Source organism: Curcuma longa, unplaced genomic scaffold, assembly GCF_044706935.1.
Source record: "Curcuma longa cultivar G26 ecotype Majalengka, Jawa Barat unplaced genomic scaffold, ITB_CL_G26_1.1 contig_17752, whole genome shotgun sequence".
Lineage (NCBI taxonomy): Eukaryota > Viridiplantae > Streptophyta > Magnoliopsida > Zingiberales > Zingiberaceae > Curcuma > Curcuma longa.
This window is the reverse complement of record NW_027430657.1, coordinates 161027-181509: the sequence shown is the minus strand read 5'-3', so window position 1 is coordinate 181509 and position 20483 is coordinate 161027. Positions and strand designations below refer to the sequence as shown.

General features: G+C 34.5%; 3 protein-coding genes across 4 annotated transcripts; 1 reads left to right on the top strand and 2 right to left on the bottom strand.

Moving 5' to 3' along the window:
• Positions 1-1279: 1279 nt before the first annotated feature.
• On the bottom strand, positions 1280-7523 carry LOC141816704 (uncharacterized). Of its 2 annotated transcripts, XR_012600725.1 has the most exons (3): positions 6933-7523; positions 3410-3484; positions 1280-1581 (listed from the first exon to the last, which is right to left on the bottom strand). XR_012600725.1 is itself a non-coding variant. In XM_074704452.1 (2 exons), the coding sequence occupies exon 1, from the start codon at positions 7483-7485 to the stop codon at positions 6955-6957; it is 531 nt and encodes a 176-aa protein (XP_074560553.1). In that variant the 5' UTR covers positions 7486-7523; the 3' UTR covers positions 1280-1581; positions 6933-6954. The 2 variants fall into 2 exon arrangements, 1 of the variants encoding a protein (XP_074560553.1); XM_074704452.1 differs by lacking the exon at positions 3410-3484.
• A 911-nt stretch (positions 7524-8434) lies between these two features.
• LOC141816674 (putative protein S-acyltransferase 6) lies at positions 8435-12361 on the bottom strand. The gene is made up of 6 exons (XM_074704414.1): positions 12181-12361; positions 11724-11851; positions 11437-11619; positions 10564-10869; positions 9002-9235; positions 8435-8930 (listed from the first exon to the last, which is right to left on the bottom strand). The coding sequence occupies exons 2-6, from the start codon at positions 11838-11840 to the stop codon at positions 8445-8447; spliced, it is 1326 nt and encodes a 441-aa protein (XP_074560515.1). The 5' UTR covers positions 11841-11851; positions 12181-12361; the 3' UTR covers positions 8435-8444.
• A 1939-nt stretch (positions 12362-14300) lies between these two features.
• On the top strand, positions 14301-19238 carry LOC141816691 (calnexin homolog). The gene is made up of 6 exons (XM_074704435.1): positions 14301-14497; positions 14577-14646; positions 17186-18315; positions 18397-18468; positions 18568-18687; positions 18786-19238. The coding sequence occupies exons 1-6, from the start codon at positions 14417-14419 to the stop codon at positions 18933-18935; spliced, it is 1623 nt and encodes a 540-aa protein (XP_074560536.1). The 5' UTR covers positions 14301-14416; the 3' UTR covers positions 18936-19238.
• The last annotated feature ends 1245 nt before the right edge of the window (positions 19239-20483 follow it).

Below are 20483 nucleotides of genomic sequence, written 5' to 3'. Positions count from 1 at the left end.
TGAACCGTTGTGTTACGGCTGTCTTGAACTACCAAAGCCTTGATTTTCTACATATGAATCTTTCATCTGTCATTTCTTTAATGAACAATTTCACTTTTTTTAAAAAAAAAAACTAATGATAGAGAGGTATTATAACTAAGATTAAATATTCGATTAAAATCAAATCAAATTAATTAAAATTAAACTGAATTAATTTTTTTTAACAAATCAAACCAATCAAATTTTCAAATAAAAATAAAATAAATCAAACTAATAAAATACCGATTAATTTAATTTTTGACTAAATTAATTTAAAAAAAAAAATTTAAATTTTTAAATATTATAAAAATTTACTTGTTTAAAAATTTATAAATTATTTTTTATTTTAATTAATTTAATTTATTCAATTTAATCGAATAAAAAATTTTAAAATCAAAATCAAATTGAATTAACTGATTTTAAAAAAAAATAATCAAAATTTTGAAATAATCAAATTAAAATTTTAAATTCAATCCGATCGATTTATTCCATTTAGTCGAATTTTTACTCATCCCTAATTATAACATTGAGAGAATTCTCAAAAAAAATGTTAAATGATGAAGTGTATTTTGACAATTCTTTTAGACTAGAATTACAATTTTACCTTTTTAAACTTGATCCAACCATGTTACATACACTATTAGCATCCCTTTGATAGAGAAAGAAGTATTCTTATTTTATAAACTATAGAAGATAAAATGCAGTATTCTTAATTAAAACGGACAAAGAAAAGAAAAAAAATAGATAAATTATGGAGTGCAAAATGGAACATGCTTCAAATTGAAAACATAGGTTATGATACCACCGACACTACCACAGCCTGAATTAGACTTTATCGATTAGACTACATGCGATCAAAGAACTCTACTTCAATTGGGAACTTAGTATGATAGGCATAACATGATCAAGGTTTGAAGATCACAGCTTGGGGTTGTAGTAGGTAAACTGAAGGCCACAATATAACCATACAACTCTAACCATTATGATCCTTCATCATTATCATATCATAGACAATATATCTATGTTCTTGTGGACTATTCAACATGGCACTACCAAATAATGCAACTAAATAGGAACTTGAGAGTTAACAGAGATGAAAATGAGAAATCTAAGCCATAAATGGACAGAGATATTTATGTAACTAAGCCAAATCTTAGAACTAAACTAACCCAACCAAAAAAATTGGAAATTCTAGATTTCAAATCATGTTTTGAGTATATGATATGAGTCGAGCTCAAACTAGATTTTCATATAAACTGGATTTGATGGAGTTTTATCTATATACCTTGCAAAATAGCAAAAGAGCAAACATAGAGGTGTAACTGCCTCTCTAGTGTGTTCCACTGTAGTGTGTTGATTGCTATTTAATCAATCCGTAGAAAATGATAGAGAGAGAGAAAAAATACCATTGAGCCTAATACTAAATTGCATAGGATGAGGAAAACTAATGGAAATGGCAAACAAATCAACAATGTTGATGACAACTGGTGAGCTGCAAACATCACAATTCTACAGGGAATCAACTGACTGTTACACCATCTTATCTGCCAACTTCTACTTCCCCTGCATAAGAATCACACCGGTGTGATATTAGCATTGAAATCTGTTGACAAGGTATGGCATAAAGAATAACGTAGCAGTTTCAGATAACAAAATAATTCAAAGTTACAACTCGCATCAACATCATTCTTCTTCCAGGAAGACAATTTAAAAAGTTAAACAAACACCAAATACTATGAATAAAGCAAAGGATTTCATACCATTTAGCAATATATAGGCATACCCAATCTCAAGTTTTCATGTAAACACACTATTTAAAACATCACAGAAGACATCATAATTTGATCAAAAATAGGTTTCAGTTGTTTGTTCCGCCAAATAATTTATACAAAAAGGTATGGTGATATCACAGCATTGCAAAGAGAGAATCATATATTGATATTACCTTCATGCACATGGTATTTAACACCTCACACTAGGTGTATGTTAAAACTAAAAACATAAGCTTACAGTGGAGGAAAATGCTAACATATAGGATTGGAGTTGTCAAGATGTATCCCTGCTATGTCATATTGTTTTGATTTACTTTAATGCATTCTAAGCTTTAAATTAGGATATGGTATCAAGCGTACTTGGATCATTCATGTTGCATAAATTACAATCCTATTGTTTCCAGAACTTAAAATCAAACATGGGATGCACGTGATAAAACTTTACCTAGTCCCATAAATGACTCTTACTGATATGGGCTACAGATTATCCACTCCTAATCAAGATTGTACAGATCACATCCTACCCAGGATCAATGAAAGCTTTCTCAATCCTAAGCACAAGATTATAAGATCCCACACTTTAACAAAATATCATTTTGAAAACTATATTTAAAGTTTATAATTTATCACATATTATTTTGCAATATCTCGTATTATGATGAATATTTCTAAATTTGTATTACATATGTTTTCTACATCAATGCTGCAATGTACAACAGCAGGAAAGAAAGATAGCTTTCACACTAGTTTCTCAATTTAACTATAATGCTTCTTTAAGTATCCAAAAGTATTATATTTTATTTAGCTAGCTTTTATAAATAAAATACATGACCACAGAAAAGGTTAACTTTTCTATTGAAATTTAAAAGGGCTTTATCATATAATTCTTTTTTTAAGGTTATATGATATCAAAAAGATGTCTACTTTTCTGAAATCAAGGACATGTTCAAATCAAGGAATTGGAACAATGAAGGGGGGCATAGGATCAGGCTATGGATTGTGAGATTCTAGTTCAAGTCCTACTTGAGATTTTGATCATGTAAGCAAGTTAGGATCTTAGGCTCATAAATCCAAAGGTCCAAATACAATCTTGACAACTATGATTCTAACTAATATTTCACCTAAGAATATAATATCCAAAAATCAGTACTGATAGGCTTTACTTTCTCCAAAAATCCCATTTGCAATTTGTAAGTGTATGCTCATTTGCAGTTTCCGTGGTTTCTCTGAAAAATCAAAAGCAATATAAATGATATGTTATATATAATGTACTAACTTATTTTGGTAAGCAGATTAAGATTTGCATCACGTATGAATCTGACACAAAATAGACACACTAAATCAGTGCTCAAAGAGCAAAAAAAAATATTCAAGCTTTCTTCATTTCTTAAAAGCTTAGTCAATTTCATTTTCTTAGGGCTTTATTTCCTAAACAGAAAAAAGGATAGAAAAAACAATCACAGAAAAAAATTTCTTCTGATTGTTTCTTTGATAGGAGAAGAGAGAAATTTCCAAAACTTTTTTTTGTAAAACATAAGTAAAAAATGTTAAAATAAAATGACTTTTTTAAGCTCAGATTTGAACATCATTTTATGTGAAAGTAGCCTTTAACTTCTTACGTCAAAGGAGATGAAAGAAAACTGCAGCTGAAAAAATTTCCATCGCCTTATTTTCCTTTCCTCGTCGTAACCATGCTGTAGGAGTAGGATAGTCAAAGGTTCAGGGCAATGGTTAATCATTGTAACTAATAAAGTAGTCTTTTCATAATAATATTAGACCATATTGCAATGACGGTAGCATAACAGAAATTGATGTTAAATTTGCAACACAAATTTTTCTTAGAAAAGAAAAAGAATACCAGCATGGAATAATTAAGAGGCTAGGATAGAGTATCTTCTTTTGTACCACAAAGATATGAAATTTGTAAAGATAGAGAAATTTTGAAGAATTGCCAGACAAAGAGATAACATTAGGATCCTCAATTATCTACGCCAAGAAAGATGTTAGCAAAAAAAGTACACAAATTTCACATCAAATAAGTGAAAAGACATTAGAAGAGAAAGTGATAACTAGTCTCTTGTAAAAATTTACAACTCAATAGATAAAAGATACTATATAAAAAAGAAAAAGTGTTGATGAACAAGAAACCTAGTGGTACTTCAACTTTGAAGCATATAATGGGGGCATTTGTAGCTTCCAACAAGGAAATGCTTCTAACCACTATTAGCAAAAAAAAAGGAAATTAATTAATTCTTGAGTTAATGAGTTGCCAATGGTGTAAAATAGGGGTGAACAAAAGTTCGGTTAAATCTAACAAATCGACTGAACCAACCGAATTTTAAAATTCAGTTCGGTTATTTCGGAATTTCAAATTTTTTTAAAAAAATGACTATATTAATTAATTCGGTTCAATTTCGATTTTAAAATCCCTAATTCAGTTAAACCGAATAAACCAAAATAATAAAAAATCAGTAAATTTTTAGTAAGTGAACCTATAAATCCCTAACTAATCTGTAAATCTCCCATAATACTTGAAAAAATCGATTAATTTAGTTGTCGACCGAATTAACCAATATTTTATTGGTCAGCTTATTTGATTTTTATTTGAAAATTCCATCGGTTCAGTTAGTTCAAAAAAATTTAATTTGTTCGATTTCGATTAATTCAATTCGGTTCGGTTTTAACCGAATACTCTGCCTTATTATAAAACCCCAAGGGCATTTAGGTATTTTATTTCACAAAATCATAAAAGATCATAGCTTGGGTACCTTGTTTGGTTTACCAAGAGGATAGTTCCTCCAACAAGTTCTTGAATAATCCAAACTTATTGACGGTATTTATCATCTCTTTTAGTGTATGATCCTTGTGTTCTACGACAAGAGTGCAATCATTTGTTGAATGATGCTCATCTCAAAGCAAAATTCCTTAAGTGGTGCCCAAATATTCTCCTCATTAATCATTATTGATGACCTAGCTTAGTTGACTCTCCAACCTCATCCTTGTGGTGATTAATCACTTCACAACTTTATTCTTGCTTAACAACCAAACCCCATAATCGTATCTTATTCAATCGATAAAGGTAATGAAGTCCTTTCCTTTTCTCATTATGTCACAAATATTATGGTGCACCAGTTCCAAAGGTTTAGTGTTTCTCTCAATTAAAAGAAAAAACAACTTCGTCATGTTACCCTCACACAAATCATGCACTTGTACCTTGAGCCAAACTTAAAATTTGACCATTGACAACAATTTTAGTAGTTTTTTGTAGTGTCAAAGTTGACATGTTCTAGACACACATGCCAAAAAAGCAGAAAACTCAGTTGAATAAGTGTAGGAGTCTTTATTCCTCAGATTAGGTTCTACAAAGGTTGATTTGAATAACCCTCTCTTAAAGATATCTCTTGCTTACAAACTCTCTTTTCTTCATAAGTACTACCTAGTCAACATTGAAGTGCAAAGAAAAAAAAATTCAGCTCCATCTTCAGAGCTTTAACCAGATAAATTAGTTAATCTTCTAGCATGTCTTGACCAACATAAAATAAAATGCTGAATTAAAGCAATTTATATTAGTTAATCTTCTACAATGCCCTTTACATTAAGAATTTTGGGATTAGGCAGGTAACTTATATACAGCTTAAATTTCTAAACTACAAATCGCGAATAATCAATTGACCAATGATTATAATTACCATTCCACTAAGAATCATGGGATTGTTAGGAATGCCAACTTATAGATTAACAATTTGATAGCCACTCAACGGATGTCATGGAAAAGATACTTATATAGCATTACCTTCTTCTGTACACAGTTTCTCTATTTATTGTATCTCCAATTTGAATGGTAAATATATATATAGACATAGTTTTTCTATTTATTGAAGCACTAATTGATGAACAATAAGCATATAACACATCTAAGCAGATGATGTTTTGCATCGTGCTATCTTCAACAGTTCTATCAATTTCCAGAAGCATATTTCTTTGCAAAGGTAGGGAAAGATAGTGCACAAAACCCCCAAATGGTGAAGTGTGTGGAGGGCCATCGCATACAACTTCACACCCCACAACCAGAAAGAGGCAATTCTATCCTGATCACCCAGGTCCCATCTGTGCCCTGACAGATTTCTCACAGGATACATTAGTAGCTCAGCTGTAATTTCTGCAGCAGCAGGACAATGGACATCTAAGTCCTATCTGACACTTGAGGCCAGTCATACAAGTAAAGTAGACCTTTTACAAACAATATAATTAGGCCAAAATTTTCTGTCTAGACGGAATTCGTCAACTGATGCCCAACGGAAATATCTAAAATAAGACAAAATTTATTCCAGTCACAGCATACATCACCCGAAACATACTGAACCTCCAGGCTCCAAGTAATATGGGGTAATAGGAAATGGGAAAAAACAATACGGGATTTTTTGGGGCCTAAAACAATATTAGAGCATCCAAGGGGGAAAGGGTGATAGAGAGTACAGAACTCTCTCAAGAGGAGTTGTGATTCTAAACAAATAAAAAAGGGAAAAACAGATGTTATCAGGGGTATTGCTTCTTCCTATAACACATTTTAAAGTTTATGATACTATATCTGCAAAGTTCCAATTATGACCAAGTACCATATGTATGACATATTGAAGGCAAACTCTTGCTTCTTGTGAGACATTTTTCGATTGATATCAAGATGCCCACATGCAATTTTAACAACTTAGTAACCATAATTGACCAAATAATATGAACCAGAAAATCATGACTAATTTTTTTAATATAATGCATGAGAACAGAAATTTTCTCAAGTGATCCCTGCACATGTGTTTTCTCCAAATAGTCGATTTACTATACTGATAAAGCATACAGATCTCCTGGGATGTTATTTGTCTGCAGTACCTTCTTTGTTTGTAGGTTTGCCTGTCATCTGAATGTCATGTATCATATATTTCAGGTAAACAAACCTACTATTTAAAACATAGGCACAGGCAAAACGTCATCTTAGCAAAAAGAAACATTATTTGTTCCTCCAATCATAGTAAATTCTAGCAAGAACAAGAGAATTGTGATAATTGCTTTCACAAACAGATAATGATGCCCTTTTACTGATGAAATCCACCATTGAAGTAGACCTATAAAAACTCCTACTAAACTTACCTCTTTAAAGCTGCATTACACCTTATTCGCTGTCGTCACTATCATCTCCACCCTGATCGGGGTCGAAATAAGCCCCTGGAGGAGGAGGCTCCCGCCGACGCGTCCTCGAAGGAAGGATGTTATCAAGATCGATCTCCGCCAGTGGATCATCCACGAAATCGCTGTCATCATCCTCCTCCCCTCCAACCGCGTCGTCACTATCCCCGCCACTGCTTTCATCTCTGCCATCGCTGTCGTCGTCCTCTTCCTCCTCTTCCTCCATCAGTATTCCTTTCCCTTTGTCCACCGCCGTTAGCGCACCCTTCCCCTTGACGGCCCCATTAGGGTCGGCCATCGTTACCTCATTCTGTCCGTCTTCACTGTTAGCTGCTTCTTGGGGTTGCGGAACGGGACCCGATGCGATCTCCGGCTTCTGATGCTTCTTCTCCCGCTCGCCCTCTCCTTCCTCAGGAAATTCGGCATCAGGCTTGCGCTTCGAGGGAAGCAGAGGACTCGGGATGGATCTTTCTACGGTTTGGGACTTGGCCTCTTCACTGGTCTCGGCCATGGTCATTAGGGTTTTGGCGTAAAGGGGGTTTGGGAGGGATATCCGTTCCCTCGGGGTGGAATGACTGAACAGCGACAGTAAGACCATTAAATAGATGTGAAATATTTCGTTTTACACCCTGAAGTTTTTAATTTTGGCTAGGAATTGACGATCTTCAACTTCCTCGTACTCAACTCTTATCTTCGCTTGATTCTCCTCGTACTCAACTCCTCGTACTCAGAAACTGAACTTCAGATTTGAACTCTAATTTTTTTATTGTTCTTATGAGTATCTTCTCAATAATTTATCATTAGGGTTTAAATCTCGACGAAACCAAGACAATGCATCGTAAGGTGATCGTGTGGACCTGCCGATCGCGTAATGTACTGAGGTGGCAGATTTCACTTTTTACCGAATATGAAAATGAATGTTATAGCATAGAATATATAAATCATGCTCGGTGAATTTCATATCTTTAATTTGCTCGTCAGTAGAGAAACATCATTGCAAAGCAGTGAACTGATCACTGTGCATATCAATGTTTACTTGAAAGTTATGAACAGACAATGAACTGACTACTGCACCTTGTTTAATGCAATTTGAGGGAACCATTTTACTTGCTGATTTATTTTTGTTGCCATTTTCGCTAAACTAAAGCACAACAGCGAGGATGGTATTTAAATTTGGTGTTCTTTTTCCTATTTCAGGAAATTACATTGGATTGTATGAAGCAAAATGGGCACATCAACAGTAATGCATTCATGTACAAACACAAACTCCATATTATGTTACTGTCTGTACAAAATAAGAATGAAAAAATACAGGCAAGTGTTCTTGCATGCTGCTTCGTGAGTCTGCTAATTAGGAGATCCACTTCCATTTAGCTGGATTGGCACTTGGCAGCTGCTGTCCCACCCCACCCCCAACCCCACCCCCCCTTTTTTTCATCAAAACCTAAGGATCGCCAACTGTTTGTTGACTGTTTATCAAACAAATTCATGGTCCATTACTCTGTCATCATATCCATGTGCCATTTTAAACTCAACAGATAAGCTCTCCAAGTCTTGTTTCTTCTGCCAGTGGAGATCCATTTCGAATTCTTTAACATGTTTTGGTGTTTCCCAATTGCCTTTGTCTGCAGAAAATACTGAATGTGGCGTCTCAGAGTCGAATCTTTCTATTGTTCCAAACTGAAACTGATCCTCCATGCCTTCAAGCTCTTCTGCAGCAACATTGTGCCGTTTGACACCTATCTCCAGCTCAAAGCCTGGCTTCATCATTCGTGAATTCATAGCTCTCCCCATAGAATGTGATGAAGAGAACCATGATGAATCCTCTTTCACGATTGCTCTGAAATTATTCATGGATTTAGGGATTCCTGAGAAGAGGATCTCCTTGACATTATGAATGCATCCATGGTTATATGGATTCTTTTTGCCATCATAACGATATCTGAAGTTCTCATATGTTGTCTGCAAGGTTTGCATATCAGAAAGATAGAGGCTGAATCAGCTACCTACAACTTTAGCATTAAAGAACTTACCTGATTGGTGCAAACTAAGTAAAGGTGAAAAGTTGACAAGCCTCCAACAAACCAAGCTCCTATGAATGTATAAATGATGAGAATTCCAGAAACAGGTGATTGCAGAACAGCTTGCCAAAGATTGCAGTGATATGCTCCCATGATCATCGTGACGTTGACCCAGCAGAAGGAAAAGACGTATAGACATAGTAATGTTGTGGACGTGACGAACATAAAAAAGAAACGATAGTTCCTCTGCTTGCACAAAATAGATAAATATAAGTCTCGATGAATGAAACAGGTGTTGTCTGAACATGCTTGGAAATTATATTATTTTTATTTGACAATTAAAAAGTTTGAAGCTAACCAAGAATAGAATGACTAATATACACACTAATGAAATGCTAGGACTCAAAAAGTTTGCTATAGCACGACAACATGGCATGTATATAAACCACCCCACCTTTAAGAGTAACCAAAACTTCATGCTAGCTCAAATTTGGATCAACAATCCTCGTCGAGCAGTATAAGTTACAGTCATATTATGATGACTATTATTAGATCGGATGGAATCCACATATATCTCTAAAACGGTATAATATTATCCACTTTGGGCCTATGCTCTTATGGTTTTGTTTTTTGGGTTTTACCCAAAAGGCCTTATACCAATATAGATATCTCCATCTTATGACTCCAGGATCTTTTTCATGTATTTCCAATGTGAGACTTTGATTGTATCCCAACAACTATGACATCAATAAATGATGCTCAAGGGCTTCTCTCAAGCCAACAAAAGGTGTGGAAATCTAGCACTGTCTTGGTCAAAGTCTTTCTTCCATGAATGATCTCAAATTAAGAGTTAAGATTAAGCTCTAGATATAAGAGGGCTAATCTCATGAATGGAATCTCTTAGAAGAAACTGTACAAGAATTAGGAGAACTGAAAGCATTCAAATATGCAAGTCTGCGAAACAAATATGGTTATGTATTTTCAAATGAAAAGGAGGTAGTTCCTGGGAATAAGTTGTTATTTGAACATTATTCCTAGAAGAAAATTCAACCAACATTGAGATGAAGACTCTCCTTGGTATTAAAAATTAAGTCTCTAATGTGTTAAAAACGGCCAATGACAACATCAAGAAGAATGATGGCACAATACAGTAGCTTAGGATGGAAGCTAGTAGTAAATGAGAGGAAGAACTTGATGACTTTGAACAATGAAGTATTTCAGATTGCAAGTCAAGGTTAGCAGGACCACCTTGTATGTCAGGACCTAAGAGTAGCTCAAGCCTGGGCAATGTTAAGTCAATCAGGCTAAATTTTTAATTCCAATCTACTCTTTATTAATTTTATCCTTGCTAATTTAATCTGACTAGTGTTGTATCAGGACAATCGCTGCCAGTAAGTTGGAAGAACATTGACACCTTTAGTTCATGAGATATTGACTCTCTTTTTTATGCAATTCTATCCCTCTTTGCTTAGCATCAGAACTCTACTTAAATTAAATTGCACCTGATTCATGGCCATGGACAATTCAACATTTTAAAACAAATAAGGTGTAGAAAGTAAAGAAGAAAACCATACTCTTCCGATACACTGGCCAACCCAGGGGCAATGATGATCAAATCGTTCAACACAGTTGTTGCAAATTGAGCAATGGGAGCAACGAGGCGGACGATAAAGCATGCATGTATTGCAATATTTGACTTTCACAACAATGCCATTAACAAATACATCCTTGGTCAGTGGCAAAACTGAGCTGCCATAAGCTCCTGACCACTCTGCAGAGACAGGGGAGTTGATATCAACATCTGTTGGTTCAGGAGGCTGTACATTGCGAGGAACAATCCCTGGATCTCTGCCCGAAGTGAGAAATAGCATAAAAATATCCTGCACATAACAAAAACCAAGACTAATGATCATACTATTAATGACTGATAAAAAGCTTCCGGAAAATGCTAAAATGAACTTGAGTTCACAAAACCATCACCCCTGCAATTTGAATCGCAGTTATTTCTGTGTTAGAGTTCAAAATTCTAAACTAGATTTTTCACTTACAAATTCTTGGGGAAACTTCGATCCAGTAGTGTTTTGGATTATTATTAGGATCATTTCTCAAGAATAATCATGGCCACAGGTGCTTTATTTCTGATGAGCCTTTAAGTTTTTAGTTGTATCTTTATGTTACAACTTTATAATATATCTTACGCTTCAGGTCAAAGGTCTAAGTTTACTTTCAGAAGGCATAACCGAGATGAAACAAAAGAACCACAACTAATTGTGTATAAGTAATTAAGTTGGCTGAGCCTCACCCTACAACAAAACACATTCCTTTGTTTGTTTAAACCCTGGAAAATTCAACCTAAAATTGATATGCCATCTGGAAAAGGAATTCTGCATAGTAAGAGAAACTAAGCCATACACGATGAAATAATATTACGAGGAAGAGTCACTCACATAAGCTGTAAAGACAACAGCGAAATCAACAATAAAATTCCCCAAGTGATGCTGAAACTCATTCACCAACTTGTCTGAAACAAATAACACAAAGAAGATAACTGGGACAACAATGAGAGGTACTGTGAGCGTTAAGGATCTCACATCTGGACCAAATATAAGTCTCCCTCCGCAACAGAATTTCTTCAAGAGATTAAAATGGAGATAATTAGTTGCTTTTTCAACTTAAGAGCATCTATCAGATTGATTAGCTGCAAGAACAAGCATGAGGTTGGGGATCTAATTACATTGCTTCCTTTCCACACTTGATACAACCGCTTCGACGCACCGCCTGTCTCAATGATCTTCCGATTCGAATCAGTAATATGATGAGGAAGAGAGTTTTCGGACATTTTACCTTGCATCCTATTAATATCTGATAAAGAAAATTATATTGCCAACGTGTTAGTATCAGAAACATCAAAGCAAGTTTCCCCTTTGAATTGCAAACAATGTTAACTCCCCACAATAAAATGCATGTCAACCATATTAAAAAATGACAGATTCAGATCATTGCTAAATTAAATTGCCAAAGTAATACCAATCTATGCTAACCATTCAGAAAAATTAATCTCATAGATAAAATAACTAGAAATAACAAACAATAATGAAATATCGAATAAAAGATGAAAACTTAGACGAGGAGCGAAAGAAAATCACAATCCGAAGAGGACGAAGGGACTAGGAACAAGATTGGAACATCACCTCGACCAAAAAGAAACAATGGGGCGAAACGGGGGAAACCCTAGGCCGTGGCTACGCGCGATTTGGTTCTAACTCAGCCGACCAGTTTACCACCGACAAGCTGATAGGATCGGCGGCGCCAGGCCTAGGGAATGGTCAACGGAACTACGTGTCGGAATCCCGAGCTCATCGGCGGCTGGACGAGCTCCGATTCAGCGACGACGCAGCGGGAGGCGGGGGAGGAAGAATTGATGCCGTTGCTGTTGTTATCGTTTTAATGGAAGCTAAAAATGGAGAAACCGCGCCCAGTAAGCGATGGTTGGTCGATGAACGGGCGCGGACCAAATGGCAAAAAGAACCCCAAATTTTACACAATGACATCCGTGTCCTCCTTCTTTGTTCGAATCATATTAAAATAATATTTTATCCCATCTCAATTTATTTTTATTTCAAAAATATATTTTTTATTTAATATTATTAACTATTTATATTATTATAATAGAGATACTTCATCCCTTATTAATAAATATTTCATCTTTAATTAATATTATATTATAAGAATTATAAAATTATAATTGTTATATAATTGTAGTAGTTATGAGATTATAATGATTATAATTATGTAGTAATTATTTATAATAATATAAAAAATAAAATAATAAAATAATGTAGAATAAAACATTATTTTGATATTAAATAATTTTTTTAAGGATTCGATTAAAAAAAAGCGTCATTCTATGATTCCAATAAAAAATGCTTTTTATTTTTACTCTATATCTTTCTCAATTTGATCCCTTTAGTTTATCATTTTTCTTTTTTATAATTTTGTTAGTTAACTCTAAGATCCTTAAATAAATAATTTTTATAATTTCGCTTCCCTAAGCTGAAGGGAACGGGTAAAAATATGTTTAAACATGCTTATTCATTTTAAATTCATGTTGGTAATCTTTTAGGTATTTGATAAATTTTTAAAGGTTAATAATAACTGCTACATGCTGGCACATTCAGGGCAGAGCTACGATATTGAGGTAGATAGCAATATAATATAATTAATAAATTAAAATATTCTAAATTAATTCATTTAAAATTTTTATTTTGAGAATTCATAATTTAAAATTTGATATTATTTTTTTTTTCCAAATATGTCATTCTAACTTACACCATAATATTAACATTAAAAATACAAATTAGAATCCTTGATTTAAGATCTATGGATAATTGTGAAAAAATCAAATTCTTTTACTCTAACCTCTTTTAATTAAAAATAAAAAATTAATAAAAAACTTATGTAAAAATATTTGTATATATAATAATTTTAATTAAATTAAACTGATTTATTTTAATACATTATAATATTATAATATTCTATGACTGCAAGATATTTTTAAAATAAAAGATGTTATAAGATAGATGTTATTTTAATGAGATAAAAAATTTAAAAAATGTTGGATATTTTCGGGTATATAGGAGGAGCTAGTTCGTCAATCGTTTCTAAGTACTATTTGAGTCTAAGAATGCGCTCTCGAGTCTCGAGGTATAATTAAATTGATTATGATTAAATAGAGCTGTTGAAGTAAACTAGGATCGAATTTTGATGAAGATGAGATAATGTCCTCCTCTACTACTTGAGTCTAAAAATGAGTTCTTAGGACATAATTGAATTGGTTACGACGGATCAGAATTATCGAAGTGAATAAGGGTCGAATCTCGATGATGACAAGATAATATCCTTTTCCATCATGGCTAATTACAACTTTTTAATTTATCTTCTTACAAATAGTCATGAAGTTGATCATGTAGAATCGCTGAATGGTAGATTTCACTTTTGCTGAGAAGAAGGGAGTCTAAGAAAGCGATTTTTAAATTATATAAAAAAAACTCACTTATCAAAATATGCCGATTAATTACCATCATATCAAATATTGACCGTCTATTAGACGCCAATGTCAGATCAAACGGCTGTCGAACAGTCTAAGTAGTCGTTCTAACGACTCTGGGTACCCCTCTGGAGATGAATGACATGGCGAAATTCTATTGGGAAGAGCGACGTGGTCTCTCAGCTCATTGGCGGAGACAAGTCACTACGTGTCCTTTTTAATCGTCCCCGAATCACGATCGTTGCACCTCTTAAAATAGAGAGAGAGAGAGAGAGAGCGGTGAAGGCGAAGCAGTGCCTCGCTCAGCCCTCTCATCTCCGTATTCGGAGATCGCAGCCGTTGCTCGCTCTTTCCGTCGCGATCTGCTCTCTCCCCACATAATGGGTGGGAGGAACTTGACGGCGCCGCTTGTCTTGATGCTGATTGCGGCCCTTTTCTCCCAGATTTGGGCGTCGGATCCGGTAGTTTTTCGCTTTTCCGCGAATTTTCCCTTCAGCTTGAATTTGAGATGTAGAGCGTGATTTAGCCTATTTCTTTCAGCTGTTCTACGAGTCGTTTGACGAGTCTTTCGAGGGGCGATGGATCGTCTCCGAGCAGGCGGACTACGAAGGTAAATTCCTTCCGGATCTGCTCTTGATTCTTAGGTGCAGTAAATTTTCTGTTGTCAGTGTGAAGATTTCACCTTGCAACTGAGTGGTTTCAATTTTGTTGATAGGATCGCCGATTCTGTGATCACTTTCTACAAATCTAAGGAAGAAAAAAAAAGAATGTGGAAGTTAATTAAGAATAAAAAATAGTGCAATTTAAGCGCTTCTAGTGTAATTAAGAATAAAAGATAGTAGATAGGTGAGCAAGGGCTCACCTTGTTTTTACGAGCATAATCTACTAATTTTGGGTAACTATATTGAGACATTCTGGATTTGTCGCTGACCATGTTGCATAGCTAAGGAACAACTAGTCATTTGGACCTGATAATTTTAGTTGGATTAGGTCTTAACTGTTTTTTTTTAGCTTCTGGAACTAGTGTGTATTGTTTTTGTTGGCTCAGTGTATTGATTAATATTAATGATTTAAATTTCTCTGATTTGTTTACCCAGTAAAGCTATTAGTATTTGATGTTAAGAAACTCAACCACAATTCTAACAGTTTCTAATTTGGATATTTTTTGAAATTATTGTATTTGTCTAATTATATATTGTGCAGATCAAGTGTCAGGAGCCTGTTTATATTCTCATTATCTTGTCTTGTATGGATGTCAAACATTTACTTCATATTTTATTTTTGGTAATAAGTAGAAGGCAAGCTAGACTGCTGAAAATAAATGTTCTTAGTTTATTGATACACAAACTAGCTTATCACGGAACATGATTTTCTCATAATTCTAATCATAAAGAAATTAGTTGGAAAACCTAATTGATTTTATCAACCACATCTTGTTGATTCCATTGGTTGATGGCATTTGGTTTCATCTGACAAATGAAGTTATGGTGTTTATATCCAGGATGTTTCATGAAAGAATATGACTTTGAAACTACTAAAAAAATATACCTGTATCTTAATGTACTTTCACATAAACTGGCAACCTTATGATATATTTTTACAATGCTGGTACTATAGCAAATCTCTAAATTGAAAATAATTAAATAACTTGATTGCTTAAACACATGACATAATTAAGTTGGTTATTATCCAATTATGTTCGTGTTTGTACATATAAGGCACTATTTAATAATCCAAAAAAAAATTCATTTAAAGATTTGTGATGTATACAGTGAAAAAAAACTCTCTTTGTTTTAATGCGTCAACGTTGGCAATTTAGAATGTCATTACTAGCATGCCTGGTGTGGTGTTTTTTTAGCATGCACTGTGTGGTGTTTGTTAGTTGGATTTGAATAGGCATAATCAATATAAATAAAAAAGGTGCTCTCTTACTTGATTTTAAAGAGCAGTAAATCAGAATAAACAATAAATATGATTTCTATTTGAGGAGGAGTCCATAAGTTTATGAATGATCTGAAAAAATGTGAGTGCCGAAATTTTCTTTGCCAAAGTGGCAACCAATCTTATCTGTTTTTCAACCTCAATTTTATCTAGTAAATGCATTTGATAATGAAAAACAATAATTTCTTATAAGAAAAATGATCATATAATATCAATTATGATGGAATAAATGATAAAAGGATATGTCAAATTCAATAAACATATTTTCAAGTAAAATAGTACTAACTGCAGTAAGTTTTTCATGTGATGTAACATAAGGATGTTCAGTTGAATAATTAGATTGTATATTGACCTCAAGTATTGTCAAGCACATTTGATCCCATCAAGTAGGAATCATTTACAAGTTAAGTCTAGGAATTATTATTCCTTTCAGTTAGAATGAGTTTGACATTTCCTTTTCCAAAGTGCTTCTTTATTTCCTAGGAAGCATAACTTAATCAAAGGAAGTTTAAACCAATCAACTGTTGATTATGAGCGTTGTGTAATAACTTCATAATTATATACATTATTTCTTTTTAATTTAGAAACATTTTCAATTCTATGGTCTCTGTATATTTATCTAGTTGGTTAATGTGAATTTCTTTTATTTAATAGTGTCATATCCAGATGATAACTTGGGAGAAAGACGTCATTCTATCCCTCATATATTAAGACTATTTCTTGTTAAATTCATGTTTTTATAATTATTCCTTGTCAATCAGGAATACAATTCATAATGAAAATTTAATATAATCGTTCTGATTTTTTCCCTCCAAGATAGAGTAGAAAACGTGGTCTACAGATTAGAAATTTTAAGCAAATATGTATACTTGGTTTTTCAGACCTGGATCATTGTTCTCTCTGAGCAATTTAGTTACTAACTCTTTGTATTATTGATAAGTTTAGTGGAAATAGTATCAGAAGTAAATATTCCCTATGTTGTCATGGATAACACGTAGCATGTAGCAACAATGGATAGTCTAGCCCAACTTGACACAATGATTAGAGTGCCTGCACGGACCAAAATTATCCTTTCTGTGCTGCCAATTTCACGGATACTGGAATTTATTCTGGATGTTATTTGCTGATTTATTAATTTATTTATTTTCTTCCATAAGTTTTTTGTCGGCCAATGCATTTTTCTTACAATGTCTCATTTTGTTGATTAGGTACATGGAAACACTCGAAGAGTGATGGTCATGAAGACTATGGGCTTCTTGTCAGCGAACAAGCAAGAAAATATGCGATTGTCAAGGAACTTGAGGAGCCAGTTGCTCTCAAGGATGAAGCAATTGTTCTTCAGTTTGAAGTCCGGTTACAAAATGGACTTGAATGTGGAGGCGCATATCTTAAGTACCTACGCCCACAAGAAGCTGGATGGACTCCTAAGGGATTTAATAATGTGTCTCCATTTACTATCATGTTTGGACCTGATAAATGTGGGTCCACAAATAAGGTGCACTTCATCCTTCAGCACAAGAATCCTAAAACTGGAAACTTTGTGGAACACCATCTGAAGTATCCTCCATCAGTACCATTTGACAAAAATTCACATGTTTATACTGCTATTCTGAAACCTGACAATGAGCTGAAAATTTTGATTGACGGTGAAGAGAAGAAAAAGGCGAATTTATTGTCTTCTGATGACTTTGAGCCAGCTCTTATTCCACCCAAGACAATACCTGACCCTGATGACAAGAAACCTGAGGATTGGGATGAACGAGCTAAAATTCCAGACCCTGATGCAGTAAAGCCTGATGACTGGGATGAAGATGCGCCGATGGAGATTGAAGATGAGGAAGCTGTCAAACCAGAAGGATGGCTGGATGATGAACCTGCAGAAATTGATGACCCTGAAGCAACAAAGCCAGAAGATTGGGATGATGAAGAGGATGGAGAATGGGAAGCACCTAAGGTTGACAACCCCAAGTGTGAAGCAGCACCCGGCTGTGGAGAATGGAAGAGGCCCATGAAGAGGAATCCAGCATACAAGGGGAAATGGTCTGCTCCTCTAATTGACAATCCGAACTACAAGGGCATCTGGAAGCCACAAGAGATAGATAATCCCGAGTACTTCGAACTGGACAAACCGAACATTGAGCCGATTGTTGCCATCGGTATTGAGATATGGACTATGCAGGATGGGATTCTGTTCGACAATATTTTAATATCTGGTGACGAGAAGGTTGCTGAGTCATATCGGTTGGAGACATGGAAGCCCAAGTATGACGTTGAGAAAGAAAAGCAGAAGGCTGAAGACGCAGGTGCTGGGTTTAAAGATGGACTTTCAGGTCTCCAGGTAATGTTTTGTTCCACCAACTCTAATAAACTAAATCAAGCTGCTGTCCCCTTCTCACAACCAATGCCATTGTTATTGCAGAAGAAGATATTTGATGTTCTCTACAGGATAGCAGACATTCCTTTCTTGAAACCATACAAGATAAAAATCATTGTATGTTCTATTATATTATCTATACAATTTTCCTATTTCTACTCCTTATCTTAAATCCAGATTAGTCTTTTTCACATTTGATGACTGGTTTTGGAGCAGGATGTTATTGAGAAGGCAGAGAAACAACCGACCGTCACCATTGGAGTTCTGGTGTCCACGGTAGTGGTATTTGCCACTGTCTTAGTCAGGCTTCTCTTTGGTAGCAAAAAGAAACCTCAGGTGAGTTGTTGAGAGGGTTTCAATCTGGCTTGAATCTAGTTGCTGTTCTATCTTTAGATAAGTCTGAGTCTTGACTTCCTAAACCTTGCATTTTACAGAGACAAGTGGCAGCACCGTCTGCTTCCCAAACCAAGTCAGCCGAAACTGTTGGGAATGATTCTCCAGGAATTACTGAAGAGAAAGAAGAGAATGGAAAAGCTGATGATGCATCTGCTCCTCGAGCCCGGAGATCCAGTAGCGAGACATGAGGTAGCAAGCTCTTCAAATTTTGTGAGATGTTCCGAGTTTAGATATGCGTTGCATTGTTAGGCATTCAGGTGGGGACATGGAGGTTATTGGCTGCTACCAGCTGAAGAGAGCACTTGCCTCCTTTCAATTAAAGTTAGCTTTACAAATTGTTCTTGATTTTGTGGACTAGAAATCTATGGCTTATATAGTTTATTGTAATTTGCTTGTTTGAACAATTATTTTTAGAGTTAAAATAGCTTGTAATTTGCTTGGTTAAACATTCTTAGAACTTTTATTATGAAAAACCATTAATTTATTTTTAATATACTGCCAAGAAGATGGGATTACCTTCGAAGTCAATATAGCTCCATCCATTCCATCGATTGCGATTCGGTTAATAAGTCCAGTAGCTACAACTGAGTAACAGTGGAGCCTCCATTCTGTCCTGATTTAATCTTGGAGAAAATGACAGTGAAGGATTCAATCCTGTGAAATTATATCTCAGGATCCTTAATGTTTTGCATCCCTGCATAAGTTCAGTGAAGCTAAAGATCAAAGCTTAACTCGAAGAAGAGATGGATCTTTAAGATAGATATTTTGACAGTAGGTGCATCAATTCAAAGCATCATTCTACTGCAACCCTAGACACTGACTTCCAAACTATACCAGCACCACTTCACTTCGGAAGCCAAGGTCGTTGGCGTTCAGCGAATCCGATACCACAAAATGTTCAACCACAGGGAATTACAAGAGCTACAAGCCTGACAATATCCAACACCGCAAATCCAAATGAATCATCCACCAAGATCTTAAACACGCCTAAATCATCTCTCTTCAAAAAATTATATACAAAGTCAAAAGAACATCCTTTTATTTTCTAAATCATCGAAGAGACGTTTCATTTTAATTTTTCATCAAACAAATATCTCATTTTATTATTCAATCTTGTGCAATTATTCAAATGCCCTCTAGTACCATCTAAATCTTGAACTGATCAAGCACATTGTAACAAATATAATTTTATAACTACTACAATATGAATTCTTGTTCTCATTGTAATAACAATTGTAGTAGCTACGAAATTATAATTATTATAACGTAAATTTTTATTCGCATTATAAAAATTACGATTTCGTAACTACCACAATGTGAACCCCTATCATTCTTGTTCGCATTATAGCAATTATGATTTCATAATTGTTGCAACATGCCTAATTAATTCAAAAATTAAGCAGAAAATAACAGTACTAAAAAATAATTTTAATGCCCAAGAAGGTTATCGGTAAAGTAAAAAACAGCAAACTGAAGAACATGCTAGTAAAGAATCCAAACAATTCATCCAACTAGTATTCTAATGCTGCAAGTAATAAGGAAACTATACCCCGAAAATAATCAAAAGCCTAGTGCAATAGGGAAATGATAGGACATGAAATGAAGCTAGGCACTAATTACGAAATCAATGAGTGAGTGTGCTACCAGGAACCAGTTCAGTAAACCGAACCAACTACAGTTTCTCGATTTACCTTCTTATAAATAATCGTGAGACCAACCATGTAGAGCCGCTAGAT

Excerpts from the sequence above, each read along its gene's own strand:
- LOC141816674 (XM_074704414.1), bottom strand. The coding sequence starts at position 11,840 with ATGCAAGGTAAAATGTCCGAAAACTCTCTTCCTCATCATATTACTGAT. Across the intron at positions 11,620-11,723 it reads AAGTGTGGAAAGGAAGCAAT|AAATTCTGTTGCGGAGGGAG; the intron begins GTAATTAGATCC and ends AATCTCTTGAAG. Across the intron at positions 10,870-11,436 it reads CTGTTGTCTTTACAGCTTAT|GATATTTTTATGCTATTTCT; the intron begins GTGAGTGACTCT and ends TGTTATGTGCAG.
- LOC141816704 (XM_074704452.1), bottom strand. The coding sequence starts at position 7,485 with ATGACCATGGCCGAGACCAGTGAAGAGGCCAAGTCCCAAACCGTAGAA.
- LOC141816691 (XM_074704435.1), top strand. The coding sequence starts at position 14,417 with ATGGGTGGGAGGAACTTGACGGCGCCGCTTGTCTTGATGCTGATTGCG. Across the intron at positions 14,647-17,185 it reads CGAGCAGGCGGACTACGAAG|GTACATGGAAACACTCGAAG; the intron begins GTAAATTCCTTC and ends TTTGTTGATTAG. Across the intron at positions 18,688-18,785 it reads GTAGCAAAAAGAAACCTCAG|AGACAAGTGGCAGCACCGTC; the intron begins GTGAGTTGTTGA and ends TGCATTTTACAG.